Source organism: Haliotis asinina, chromosome 8 (genome assembly GCF_037392515.1).
Source record: "Haliotis asinina isolate JCU_RB_2024 chromosome 8, JCU_Hal_asi_v2, whole genome shotgun sequence".
Taxonomy (NCBI): Eukaryota; Metazoa; Mollusca; class Gastropoda; order Lepetellida; family Haliotidae; genus Haliotis; species Haliotis asinina.
The window spans coordinates 10,740,552-10,755,355 of NC_090287.1; the positions used below are offsets into that span (position 1 = coordinate 10,740,552).

Below are 14,804 nucleotides of genomic sequence, written 5' to 3' on the forward strand. Positions count from 1 at the left end.
GATCAGAGGCTTCTGGGACGTATCTCCTTATTTAGATATGTCTATATCACGCATGTGGTGTGTCAATCCCAAAGTTCATGCATGTTATGTTATATGTTTGTACCCGACAAACTTTATTCTACAAGCCACAGTCCCCAAAGAGGGAAACCTAGACAGTAAAGGATAACATTTGAAATCATGTGCTCAGTACACTTTAGGGGCAAGTTATTGTTTAAAATTGATATTGCTTGTTGCTGTCACTACCGTTATGGTCACTTGGCTTTGTTACGGTAAGGACAGATTTTGTGACGTTAGTGGCATTTTTCTAATTTATATTTGGTAGCAACTTAGTATTTATTTCAAGGATACCAGATATTTTGTAATTTTGTTTAACATTAACCATTTGTATCAAATAAATAAAATCAATAAGCTTATAAGTATGACAATCTTTGCTGTAAGGACAGGGTATTGTAACGGCTGTGACAAACAAGATGGCCGTGACAGAGCCTTTTCGGTACTGACTGTACATGCCGTCACAATGTCATTGTGACGTAAACGTGCAGTCTTTAAATGTTTTCTATATGATAGGGATATCTTAATAAACCGTTTGCTTATTACATATTCATCCAAAAATCTTGAAACAATTTGAGTGTCAAATTTCATTAATCAGTTTTTAGAGTAGGGCTTTGTATTGGTATATTGTATTCATGTTCCCGTATATATTGCGATACGTATTGCGATGTACTGGGACCTTGAGTGTTTGACAGTGAGTGGCACTAATTGTTCATGTCAATCCTACTTTCTGCATTGTAGGTCCCTAAACATATGTGTTATGGTTCTGATAACAGCAATCTCAAAATTAGGCTGCATTGTAATGGATTCTGTGTTTTTATGCAGTTGATAGCATTACAGTATGTTTTTATGCAATAGCATTACAATATGCAGTTTTGTCAATGAATGACGCAGGTAAACATCTGTTGTGAATGAAAGTATGAGTAGATTTTGATTTAAACAATAAAGATAATCGCAAAATGTCTCATATGTCCTTTACCCAATACACCGGTTCTCAGAGAAATTATTGCAATACGTATCGTTTGAAAAGAATATTGTCATACACCAGTATACCGGTAATACTGTGCAGCCCTATTTTGAAGTAAACATGTCAAACCGGCTATAGTAACAAATGTCACTTCTGTATCGGCCACTTTTAAATATATAAAATTTTAAAAATCCATCAGCCATGTTATATTGTGGAACTAGATATTCTAATATAAATGTACAATAAATGCTTTCAGCTTTGGGTGTTTTCGTTTTAAAATTTCTTATGAAAAGGGTAAAACATAGTAAATGAAATGTCGATACACTTGCATAATTATATTTTGTTTATTCATAATATTACAAACGTAATCAACAACATTTCAAGGTAAAACAAACACACAATTTTGAAATGTTTTTGCCAGCGTGAAATATGAACTAATTCTTATACACCGGTCGTTACAATAGGTTGTCTACTGTATTGCACCCACTGACAGTGCCATATTGTCTGTGTCACAGTCCCTGAACCACATTGTTTTTCTAAATGCCCCTAAAGCTCTAAATGAGGGACGTCTATGAGACTGAAGCAGGGGAATGCCCAAAGGAGTGACAACCCGCCGTGAGCCTAGACCTGATGAGAGCAGGACTAAAATGAACTGAACGGCCGTTAGCCTTGAACAGCTGGTAACAAGACAAAAAATGAGTTAAGCAACCGGTAGCCTTGAACAGATGACAATAAGACAACAATGTGCTGATAGGATGTTAGCCTTGACCTGTTGACAAGACAACAATGTATTAAGCCGCCGTTAGCCTTGATCTAATGACAACAAGACAACAATATGTTAGCCAGCCGTTAGCTTTGACGTGATGACAACGAAACAACAATGTGATGAGTGGCCGTTAGAATGTACCTAATGATAACACGACAGATATTGATAAGTATTGTGTAAATAAGATATGCTCACAGTATTACATGCATGGCTTGATATATGGAAATCGAAGGAGAACATGGCTTGAGAGATAGACTCATCAGTCTTCCACTTTGATGTATAACATGGAAATATTGGATCGTGATTACTTAGTCAAAGTCATTCAGAGGTATATAATCCTCTTATACACCTCTGATTTTCCAACACTTTATGTATTTGTTTAAACTCTGAATAACACGGTTATGGTAGAATGGAGATAAACGTATAAAGTTGGAAAATCAGAGGTATATAAAAATATCTAATAGTTCTAAATTTTGTAGTTAAAACCTCACGCTACGCGTTTGGGTTTACGTGAAATTTCGAGCTCAATTAATTTCCTTATATACCTCTGATTTTCCAACACAGTATGTTTATGTCCTAAATATTCTCACTGTAGATAGCCAACCTATTATTTTAACCAAAATCAAAGTAATCTAGTCTCAAGTGGGGAAGATATGATTTACCGCTGTACGGTCTCTGAGTGGGGCAAAATTTAATTTTAAACATTTTGGGGCGTTTCAGACAGTCGTCAAAGGGATCTTGGCCTACCTGGCCTGGGCAACCACATCATGTTTGTGTCATCTCTCCACGAAACGTTTCTTGACAATCTCCCAAGAACATATTCCCTGGGTACCCGGTCTCGCTTGGGTTTGTCTTGCTACATCAGCACAGATGGGTCTCTGTCTCACTCTGATGAAACCGGCTGCCAAAGACAACGTCGCCATCGGGATTATATGGCGCCACCTACCGGTCATCGGTCACCTCCTTGGTACACTCTGTAGTAATTATAGCATGACATTCATAGAAGCTTCCTCAACCATTGCAGTGAGGCTCATGGAACCAATCACAACAGCCTTGTTAGATGCCCTGGTATGGAAAACGCCACTTCCGGTGTCGGTGCAAACCAGCCTACCATTGGTCGTGACAGGATGTATCATCTTTACTGGTCAGTCCTCTGAAAACATCAATCATGTATCGGGGATCATGCTTGCACTTTTGTCAAATTTAGGATTTGGTTTGAGGAACATTGCCATGAAATATAAAAGCGAATCTCAAATTAAAATGCGTTCATGTCCTGCGCTCATCTTTAGTATTTTAGCATTTACGTCGGTGGCCATTTTGGATGTTCATCATTTCGGGCGTGTTCCACATATGGTGTTCCTCCTGTTTTCCTCAAGTGAGTTTCACGTCTTGTACTCATCTTTGTCTACGTGTGTGGTGCTGAAGGCGGTGTCTGTCGTCACCCATGCCATCCTGAACAATATGAAGCGACTTGCAGTGGTGATGTGTCTAGAGCTGGCTGGAACGAGGTCTCTGACGATGTGGAACCTTGCAGGACTTGCAATAGTAGTTTTGGGCCTCGGCGTTTATACCAGGGGAAAAGTTACATCACAAGGTGAAGTAGGTAAGCCTTTTAAAAATAAATCAGTTGAGAAAGATCACATTTCTGCGAAACTAAACTACTTCCTAAAGGAATTTCGGCCGTCGATTTGAAGCTCTATGTCTTTTAACAATTTCATTTTTAAAGTTTCTTATAGGCTTTAGTTTTATCATTCGTTTAAAATTCCAAACTATCTTTGGCTTTCAAAATAGAGAAGTCATAAATGGCTATAATTTATTTCTTTGTTGCAGCTGTAACGTTACTTTTCATTCATTCTTTCAGGTACCAAGTATGCAAAGCAAATACTGATTCTACTGCTGGTATTCAGTTGTGGCATATACATGTATACGGTAAGATCCCTGACCGACGGGTCTATTCCACCTGCTTCACCTGCTCCACCTGACAGACGGGAGCCGTATGAAAAGTTGACAATAAATATATCTCACTGGAAGTCTCTCCTCAACAGACTAGACAGCATCACACATGTCCGTCCAAGCCTACCCCCATCTCCTTGTGCATCCAGAGCCTACTACAAATGGAATTTAGTGGATCATCCAAACCAGACAGATCTCTGCCTGCCTTTCATAACCACAAGTGATGATCTTATCACAGAGATGCAGCGTGTGCAGGTCAACATACTCCAGACTCTTATTGGAAAATATGAATATGCATTTTTGTTTGACATAAACGCTTTTGAGAACAAAGGAGACCCTGCCATTACTGTGGGTGAAGTCTATCTCTTGAGACGACTGGGCATTCAGCTCGTGTATTACTGTAGCACGTTTGTGTGTGAGGAGAGTGGAATTCTAGATAAAGCCCTCTCGTTAAGCAAACACTATAGCAGAGAGAACACTATTGTATTGCTCCATGGAGGAGGCAATCTCATTGGCTATTTACAAAATGACGTTCTACGGGACCAGATTCTAAGCCGGTTTTATGAACATTTTAACGTTTTGATGTTTCCACAAAGCATATGGCTCAAAGGAGGCCGACTACCGGTACACAGAATGGTCTACGTGAAAGAAATTTATCGAAAGTATCCAAATATTACATTCCTCTTGAGGGATCGGAAGTCCTTTGCGATAGGACATGAGCTCTTTCCGAGGCAAAAGCTGTTCTTGGTGCCAGATATCGCGTTCCAAATTGGATCTATCTCTAGATTTATGTCTCCAATATATGACATACTGTGGCTAAAGCGGGGTGATGACGAAACACTAAACTACACCATCCCGTCCTTGATAGGGAATTTCACTGTACATGTGGCAGACTGGACGACTTTCATCTCGCCTAGAGGCGAGACGTCCATGGAGAATGCCTTTCTCCAAACCAGTACTGGAGTCATGTTTCTCCAGCGAGGCCGTGTGGTCATTACTGACCGTCTGCATGGACACATCCTTTCCATTCTGTGCGGTATTCCCCACGTTATGCTGGACAATCCTGCACATAAGCTGTCGTCATTTCACGAGACTTGGACGAAAGGCTTGTCCACGGCGATGATGGCCACGTCAAGTGAACAGGCACTGAAGTTAGCTGTAGATATTCTGAAGAAACAAAAACATTCTCTACCTAAACTCGTGGCTTATAACGAGGTGTCGGAACGTTTGCCGTGACTGAGACAGGAATATACTTTAGCGGCTTTAGAAAAACCAGACTTGTCAAAACGGAAAGAACACACATTTTACTGCAACTATCACAGAACAAAAGACATTCTTTGGAAATCCTTAAGGCAAACAGGGGCGGTTGGGTAGCCCATTGGTCCCGTGTATGAAGCGTGAAGCCGTAGAGCCGGGTTCGCGATTCCCACTATGGGTGCAATGTGTGAAGTTCATTTCTGATGTCCCCCACCGAGATATTGCTGGAATATTGCTAAAACCTAAACTAAACAAAACTGAGATATCCTTCAACCACATTAGACATAAACTAGACACATATGTTAGTCATCCTTCACACTATTATAAGATATACTCTATACAAGTTCACCATTCACACCGGTTTACGTCATAGACACAAAATTTGGACACTAGGGCTGGTCGACTCGGAGTCAGTATTATGTGTCCGAGAGGGGTATTCGTGCTTAACTGAGGCGTGGTATCTCAGGAAACCAGCAAAGTCTGGAGTAGTACAAGCAGCCACACATACCCATACATGCACGTCGTCTAATGAGAGAAATATTCCTAAATAAGACATTAAACACTATTTCACATCACATCACGAAACCATTCCGACATATACACAACCTTTAGGCAAGTACTAGACATATATACCTGAGACAATTTGGTTGGTGCTTGTTTTTTGTTCTTATTCAGGTTAAGTGTTATGGGATCCGTTCCTTAAAGGGGCCGTAGCGCTGCGACAGCCAGAAGTCTATGTTTAAGTATCGTGGTTACGATCATCGTAGTGCTACGACTGCCAGAAGTCTATGTTCAAGTATCGTGGTTACGATCATCGTAGCGCTGCGACACCCAGAAGTCTATGTTCAAGTATCGTGGTTACGATCATCGTAGCGCTGCGACACCCAGAAGTCTATGTTTAAGTATCGTGGTTACGATCATCGTAGTGCTACGACTGCCAGAAGTCTATGTTCAAGTATCGTGGTTACGATCATCGTAGCGCTGCAACACCCAGAAGTCTATGTTTAAGTATCGGGGTTACGATCATCGTAGTGCTACGACTACCAGAAGTCTATGTTCAAGTATCGTGGTTCCGATCATCGTAGTGCTACGACTGCCAGAAGTCTATGTTTAAGTATCGGGGTTACGATCATCGTAGCGCTGCGACAGCCAGAAGTCTATGTTTAAGTATCGTGGTTACGATCATCGTAGCGCTGCGACAGCCAGAAGTCTATGTTCAAGTATCGGGGTTACGATCATCGTAGCGCTGCGACACCCAGAAGTCTATGTTCAAGTATCGTGATTACGATCATCGTAGTGCTACGACTGCCAGAAGTCTATGTTTAAGTGTCGGGGTTACGATCATCGTAGCGCTGCGACAGCCAGAAGTCTATGTTCAAGTATCGTGGTCACGATCATCGTAGTGCTACGACTGCCAGAAGTCTATGTTCAAGTATCGTGGTTACGATCAACGTAGTGCTACGACTGCCAGAAGTCTACGTTCAAGTATCGGGGTTACGATCATCGTAGTGCTACGACTGCCAGAAGTCTATGTTCAAGTATCGTGGTTACGATCAACGTAGTGCTACGACTGCCATAAGTCTACGTTCAAGTATCGGGGTTACGATCATCGTAGTGCTACGACTGTCAGAAGTCTATGTTCAAGTATCGTGGTTATGATCATCGTAGTGCTACGACTGCCATAAGTCTGTGTTCAAGTATCGTGGTTACGATCATCGTAGTGCTACGACTGCCAGAAGTCTATGTTCAAGTATCGTGGTTACGATCATCGTAGTGCTACGACTGCCAGAAGTCTATGTTTAAGTATCGGGGTTCGATCATCGTAGTGCTACGACTGCCAGAAGTCTATGTTTAAGTATCGTGGTTACGATCATCGTAGTGCTACGACTGCCAGAAGTCTATGTACAAGTATCGTGGTTACGATCATCGTAGTGCTACGACTGCCAGAAGTCTATGTTCAAGTATCGTGGTTACGATCATCGTAGTGCTACGACTGCCAGAAGTCTATGTTCAAGTATCGTGGTTACGATCATCGTAGTGGTACGACTGCCAGAAGTCTATGTTTAAGTATCGGGGTTCGATCATCGTAGTGCTACGACTGCCAGAAGTCTATGTTTAAGTATCGTGGTTACGATTATCGTAGTGCTACGACTGCCAGAAGTCTATGTACAAGTATCGTGGTTACGATCATCGTAGTGCTACGACTGCCAGAAGTCTATGTTCAAGTATCGTGGTTACGATCATCGTAGTGCTACGACTGCCAGAAGTCTATGTTCAAGTATCGTGGTTACGATCATCGTAGTGCTACGACTGCCAGAAGTCTATGTTCAAGTATCGTGGTTACGATCATCGTAGTGCTACGACTGCCAGAAGTCTATGTTCAAGTATCGTGGTTACGATGATCGTAGTGCTACGACTGCCAGAAGTCTATGTTCAAGTATCGTGGTTAAGATCATCGTAGTGCTACGACTGCCAGAAGTCTATGTTTAAGTATCGTGGTTACGATCATCGTAGTGCTACGACTGCCAGAAGTCTATGTTTAAGTATCGTGGTTACGATCATCGTAGTGCTACGACTGCCAGAAGTCTATGTACAAGTATCGTGGTTACGATCATCGTAGTGCTACGACTGCCAGAAGTCTATGTTCAAGTATCGTGGTTAAGATCATCGTAGTGCTACGACTGCCAGAAGTCTATGTTCAAGTATCGTGGTTACGATCATCGTAGTGCTACGACTGCCAGAAGTCTATGTTCAAGTATCGTGGTTACGATCATCGTAGTGCTACGACTGCCAGAAGTCTATGTTTAAGTATCGTGGTTACGATCATCGTAGTGCTACGACTGCCAGAAGTCTATGTTTAAGTATCGGGGTTACGATGATCGTAGCGCTGCGACAGCCAGAAGTCTATGTTCAAGTATCGTGGTTACGATGATCGTAGTGCTACGACTGCCAGAAGTCTATGTTCAAGTATCGGGGTTACGATCATCGTAATGCTACGACTGCCAGAAGTCTATGTTCAAGTATCGGGGTTACGATCATTGTAGTGCTACGACTGCCAGAAGTCTATGTTCAAGTATCGGGGTTACGATCATCGTAGCGCTACGATCATTTTGTGGAACGGGGCCATGGATTTTTAAAATAACATTTGGTAGAAGTTGGTTTTGTGGGATTATATGCGAGTTTCTATTACAAATGTAAATAAGCATGAAGGGTTTGGTGTTATTTAGTGGGCGTAGGGGTGTTTGCAAAGTGAGATGTGTTTTAGTATCCAGTGAACGCTTGAGCACTGTTATGTGTTGTTGGCAGTGTATGTTGTGCAGTGGGATATGTTAGATGGTATATGCTTTCTTGCGGTGTGTGAATTTGCCCGTTTGGCGTTTTTTTTAATTCTGTGTAGATGGGAATTTAATTTTGTGCGGCAGATATGTAATTTCGTTATTTCCCTGCAATATTTTAGATTGATGGTAGACATATTATTTGAGGTTGTTTTCAGTAGATGTTTTAGTGTAGAATTTGAATCTTGGTATTTACCCTGTTAGTTTTACTACTTTTGAACTCCACCGTTTTGCCTAGCGCACGTAGATTCTTGGTGAGTTTTAGTATTTCGTTTATTAGTTGTTAGATTGTAATGGTTTGTGTGCTGTGTGACAAGCGGGTCATGGAGTGCTGTTACCATGCTCAGAGCGTCTTGCAAGCTGTGTTGTATGTATGCGTGAGATGAATTAATATTTAATATGTAAACATATAAAAGACACTTCAAAGGATGTTGTAACATACACAAATCTCTAAATAACAATAATATAATTCTATGAAAAAGATACATCTGCTGGAAGCTACTGTACTACATTATACATTGCTATTTAAGAATATTATATCATTATTGTTTTTTAATTCATATACACTTGACATTAGCTACTTTTCTTCTGTTTTTAGCTTGGACTGTTACATTGAAATGTGTAGGTAACATACAGTACCTAATATATTCATTGAATCGTAAATGCTGTTGGTTTAAGACGTCTGCGAACTGCCTGTCTGCATAATGGGAGGATACGTTAACCTTCTTGCTATATACAGTTAATATTTATAGATAGTGACGCCGTTTATATGTATGTCACTGAACACCACGGTTCAGATATGAATGCAATAGACTTTGCCCTTTCTCAAGACGTGCACAAATTCGTCTGGAAAAGACACTGATATTTATGTATATCCTTTTAAAAACCTTGTTTAACAGACCGTACCTTTTAATTTAGGTTTTGTGTGAAAACTAAAATATTTTGTGTTTGTTCACGTTCTGAGACCTGAGTGTTCTCAAATAAATTTATATCGGTATATAGTCGTGGCGCATTAATTCCTTATCAATGCTAAAAAATCCCCTAAATGGCTGAGGTATTGCCGATGTGACGATAAATATTAATACAACTGACTCGCATTCAATTCCTCTTCATTTCCAGTTATCTGTTAAGTTTTGTTTTCAATGAACGATTCATATTATGTTTTCATGAAACGTCGAAAGAATTCTTGTCATGTGTCAGGATAGTTGAAGATATCGATAAATGTTTGTATTTTTTGCAAAAACAAAGAAATTTTTAAATGAACGTTAGCCGACCAGTGGGGCAACCTGTTTTGCCGATTGTGGACTAACAATTATTACTTAGCAAAGTCCAACCCTTAAGTTGGACTTTGCACTAAATATTCTCTCCCATGGGCGAGGAATGTTACCAGCTCTCAAAATTAGCCGAATTAAATCAAAATGATTTATTTTTGTATGTCACGATACCTATCTGCATACTTTAATTTTTGAAAGTTTTAAGTAGATAAGGTTTCCCTTTTCGTACGTTTTGTATATCCAAGTAATGCTCGATGGAAATGTAATATTTAGCAAGACGTTTTCTTTACTTCCCTTGCATGGAGAAAATGATGCACCCGTGACGTCGTTTTTCAAAAAGTGTATTCTTCACAGGTGGTCGGCAATGCTCATAATTACAAAATACTGATTCGTCAGGTCTAACAGTTTCCAAATCATATTTTGAAACAACAACAGCAATAATGTGTGTGGGGTCTTTGAGAGCTTTAGAAAGTCCATTGGCTTTGTTGTTGTCTCACTATCAAAGTCCCACTGTTCACCTCTATAAACATCTTCATACTTGGATTGGTCTGTGATAACCCCAAGAACCGTGCATACGTATGGATACAGTTCTGAGAAAACCTCAAAGCAGGTGTTCCGTTTAATCCATCGTGCTTTACAGAAGCCGAATAAACGTGTTTTTTCAGACTCAAATATAATACACGCTCAAGTAATCTCTGGCGCTTGGGTGATTTATCAAAGAATATGATCACCACGTTTATACTGTCAATCGTGTTGCTAACAGCAGGAAGTCTACATAATGCAGCAATGCTTAGATTCAAGGCATGGCTGGCACAATGTGTGTACACTGTCTTTGGAGATTTTTCTTTGATTCGATCCTGTACAACAACAACCGTTGGTGACATACATGCAGCCCCATCATACTTTTGACGACGGCAGCATAATATACCTATTACGTTGTCTTTCAGCTATTTCAGAATAGCATTAGAAATGTGTTCACCGGTGGTACGTTCAAGCTGAACACAGTCAAAGAAAGACTGTCTCTTACGTCGACATATCTCGAACACAAAGCTAACAGCTCTGCATTGGCATACTCCACGGTGACTTCATTGTCAATGATGAAGAACACAGCATGGTCAGCCTCAATTTGTACTACAACGTCGTATCGAATGTCTTCAGCCAATGTGCTGATGTTGCCTGGAGTTCGTTTTGGACGGTGTTACTAGTTTACTTTGCATTTTCATGACAAACTCTAAATAGGCATCCAGTTTTGAGTCTTGAATTACAATGACAGATAAAATTGCATGGAAATTGCCCTTGTTTGTGCCTTCTGACGAAATGCCCACGAAGAGATGTCCCTTGTCTCCCACAACACGCGACTCTAAACTGTGCCAGTTGACGTCATACAGTTCCTGTTTTAAGCGTGATATTTGTAATGAGGTGATTTTTGTAGTTCTAAAAAGTCAGTTACAGTCCTCACAGCTTGCTAGTGATATGAACTGTTGTCATGAGTCTCTAAATAAGCCTTCCTTTCAAAGTGCTTTGGAGAGATTTGTCATTGGTGTTTTGATAAATGTGTTAACTGTTTTGGGCTTATCACCCTTCCGATACTGTGGAAAAATAAATAAATGCACTTCTTGCACAAATCTCCTCTCAGGGAAGGATTGTAGATTAGCCACTTGAATCTATCAAACCACGATCTCTGAAACAGAACGGTTGCGGATCTGTTTTGTCCAGGTCTTGTCTTCATCAGTGTAATGACTTCATAGAGCAGATTTTTATTTCGGTATAAAGGCCATTGGCCCATGTACAGCAAATGCAAGGTGATATTTGATGTATTGACAATATGGTTTAAAGATCTACATCAGAATAAACATGCACGTCTCGTTTATCTCTGGATGCAATTCCTTTTACATAGAGCATGTTTAATAAATAGCGGAGGCATAGTACTCAACATCCAATAATGACTTTAATGATTCATAAGAAGATAATTTATTAATTCATTTATTTTGCTGAACATGTTTTGCTTTGCCTAACCTATAAGTCTTTGTTTAAATACAGCTAGAAAATCGTTGCCAGTACCAACTTCTTGGCTTACCCAAAACAAAACCAAAGCCATACATGTTTAACAATGCCCTAATATAAGATGATAATTCTGTTACAATTATCAAGCTTCTTCATAAGAATATAAGCTTGTTTGGGATACCTTTCAGTAGGCATACACAACAGTTTACACCAGTACCGCATGCATTTAATCTGATACTCAATTAGGAGATAAACATCATGTGTTGGCCAATTTCCGGGTGTTATTGAGTATTTGAAGCACGGGAATGCATTTGGAACCGACGGCTTCAAATGAAATATTCCCGTGCTGCAAATACTCAATAACACCCGGAAATTGGCCAACACATGATGTTTATCGACATTGTAAACACAAAAGTAAACCAAACGGGTTTTAGTGTCTGCACTCGTTTATATCGAATACGGACACAGCAGTGAAGTGTCATCAGCTGGCCGTTTCAGCTGGTTCTCATGGTAGCATCTGGAGTTCCTCATTTGTGACGTCATTCTAACTTTACGTCACAATATGATTTGAATGACGTCACCACTGTTGATGACACAACAAAACAATTGTTTACGTGTCAATACGCGGTGAATAGTCTTTCAGTTTCCGGGAATCTAATACCATTTAATCATGTTTTTCAACCAATCAGATTACAGAACACAGTAACTTTTGGTTTACAATACTAATACAATATCTGCCACATTCTGCTAATATTGCGATACTAGACATATGCTTACCTACACCGAGTACCGATTTATGTAACTTATAGGGGAATTTGTTAATAACGTCTCTGTTACAGAGAAGTTAATGACTTCATACGGGACTTGGGATAAAATATCGCTTCAGGTACTTCAGCTTCCCAGTATCACTCATCCTTTCCCTGATACAATGTCACCGACACGTCTATCCCTGCAGATGCTGTAAACGTTTTAGATTCAGGCTCTGTGTCAGGGGTGTCATTTAGCACATTAACAGTTCTTAAAGATATAAATTTGCAATTTCAATGCGAGCCATCCTATCTTAGAAGTGCTGGAAAACTCATGTAATATTGCGCTATAATTTCTATTTCGTTCATTCATTATGATGACAGCATTGTCATTCTAACAGCAGGGTAGCCTAGTGGTTAAAGTGTTCGCTCGTCGCTCGGGTTCGATTCCGTATAGGTACAATCAGCTTATTTCTCGTGTCCCCCTCCGTGATAAGGATGGAATATTGCTAAAAGCGGCTTACTTGCTGGTTATTTATGTGTGAAGACCTTGAATGCGGAATAAGCATATTTGAAAGAAACACCAATCTCAATGATCTCATACCAGGAAACAAAATATCTCGCTATTTTCAAATGTCATTTTCATCCATCGATCTATTCACATGACTAAAACAGCGCCAACAACTTTCCCGCCAAAACGTGATCATTGCACAACGTGATATCGCATTCTGGTATATTACCTACCTAAATCACTCACTGATAAAGACTGTGCACTATTGTGATTGTTTTCAGGACGTGTCGAGCACATAACGTTACTTGCATGTCAAGCCAGCAGAACCTACCAATGTATTCCATCCCTACACCATCCCATGTAAGTAAACCAATTCTATTTACAGTATGAAGAAAGGCAGTATAGAAAGCTTTCACGGCATCTTCATACTGTGAATTAAATCTAAAACGGCGGAGCCCGAAGATGCCCTGTCTTGATTCATTACCGGGACATATTCCATTGAGCGTGAAAGGTAAAAGAGAAGATCACAGTGAATTGGTGATGTTGGGGAAGCATTGTTATGTATTTGTTTTTTAGACTTAGTATATGCTGGTTCAACTAAGATGGCTTTGCAATGTAACAGCTGGTGATCATTGGGGTATATGTTAAGAGAAATATTTATGATTCCTTATTGTTCATGTTCTAAATATTGCACAGTAAACATGAGGGGAAACAGAATCACGTGTGTATGCTTTATCAGTGGATAGAAACTAATCTGTAAAATGTTTAGTTTATGTTAGCTATATTCTCCGATTGGTTTCCGTTGTGTCGCACGTTGGTTATCTGCTCAACAAGATCATTATGTTTTGGAATAGTTCAGATCTGAGTTTCATTTATCAATTGTGAGACGAAATCACACACATTTGCGCACATAAACGGGTCGGCAGTGGAGTAAGAGAACAAAAACAAGTAGACAATGTCACCAGTATCCCCTGCAACTGCAAAATTCACTCATGAATAAGTCTACTAATTATGATTACAGTATGTCAACGTTTTGGTGTGTATATAGCAGAGTGGAAGGAGAGTATTGTAAGGTTTTGCAGGTTTTACAGTTCTCCCCCGGAAAAGAACACTACCACCAAATTCAGTCGAGGTCGAACTTGCTGCCATGAAAACGCATAAAACCCAACTATTTTCTTCAGAAAACCAAACCTACCAAAAGGCATCACTATTCCACCAGGCGTATGTGTGTGCCACGTTTGGTGAAGAAATAGTGAAGAAAGAGCACAACAGACAATTTCAGTCAAAGTCAAACTTGCCCTCTTGGAAACCACGAAAAAAACTCATACTAAAATATAAAATAAATAAAACAAAAAGAATGACGTGTACACACTGGTGTAACCCCCACAAGGCACTATTAGGGATTATGGTGAACATTACAAACATGTGTACGAAGTTTGATAAAACTAAATTTTGGGAGATCTGCTCCGGACAAGATAACATCCTCAAAGCCATAGCCCAAGGCATTTTTACCTAGAAACAGCAAAATATGAATTATTTAATACCTGAGTTTAAACCCTCGAAGGTACATATAGGGGTCGGGCTTCATATATATACGTTTGATGAAGCTAACATGTATAGTTTGGAACATCTGCTCCGGATAACATGACATGGTCACAATCTAATTAATGTTTCCATGGGAACCGCACAAAAATAAATTCATATCTGGGTCTAAACCTCAAACGGCACATCTAAGGATCATGCTTGATATGTATACCATGTTTGATGAATCTACCATGTATAGTTTAAGTCATGTTTCCATGGAAACCACTCAAATTATTATTCATATCTCCTTCTAATGCCCAACAGGCACATCTAGGGATCATGCTTGTTATGTGTACCAAGTTTGGTTAAGCTCTCACTAAACTAGTTTAGGACATATGCTCCGGACAAAGTTCGCG

General features: G+C 39.9%; 1 protein-coding gene across 1 annotated transcript; it reads left to right on the forward strand.

Moving 5' to 3' along the window:
* Positions 1-418: 418 nt before the first annotated feature.
* LOC137294214 (uncharacterized) lies at positions 419-4,973 on the forward strand. The gene is made up of 3 exons (XM_067825209.1): positions 419-493; positions 2,505-3,387; positions 3,646-4,973. Exons 1-3 carry the CDS (start codon positions 419-421, stop codon positions 4,971-4,973), a joined length of 2,286 nt encoding a protein of 761 aa, XP_067681310.1.
* Positions 4,974-14,804: the final 9,831 nt, after the last annotated feature.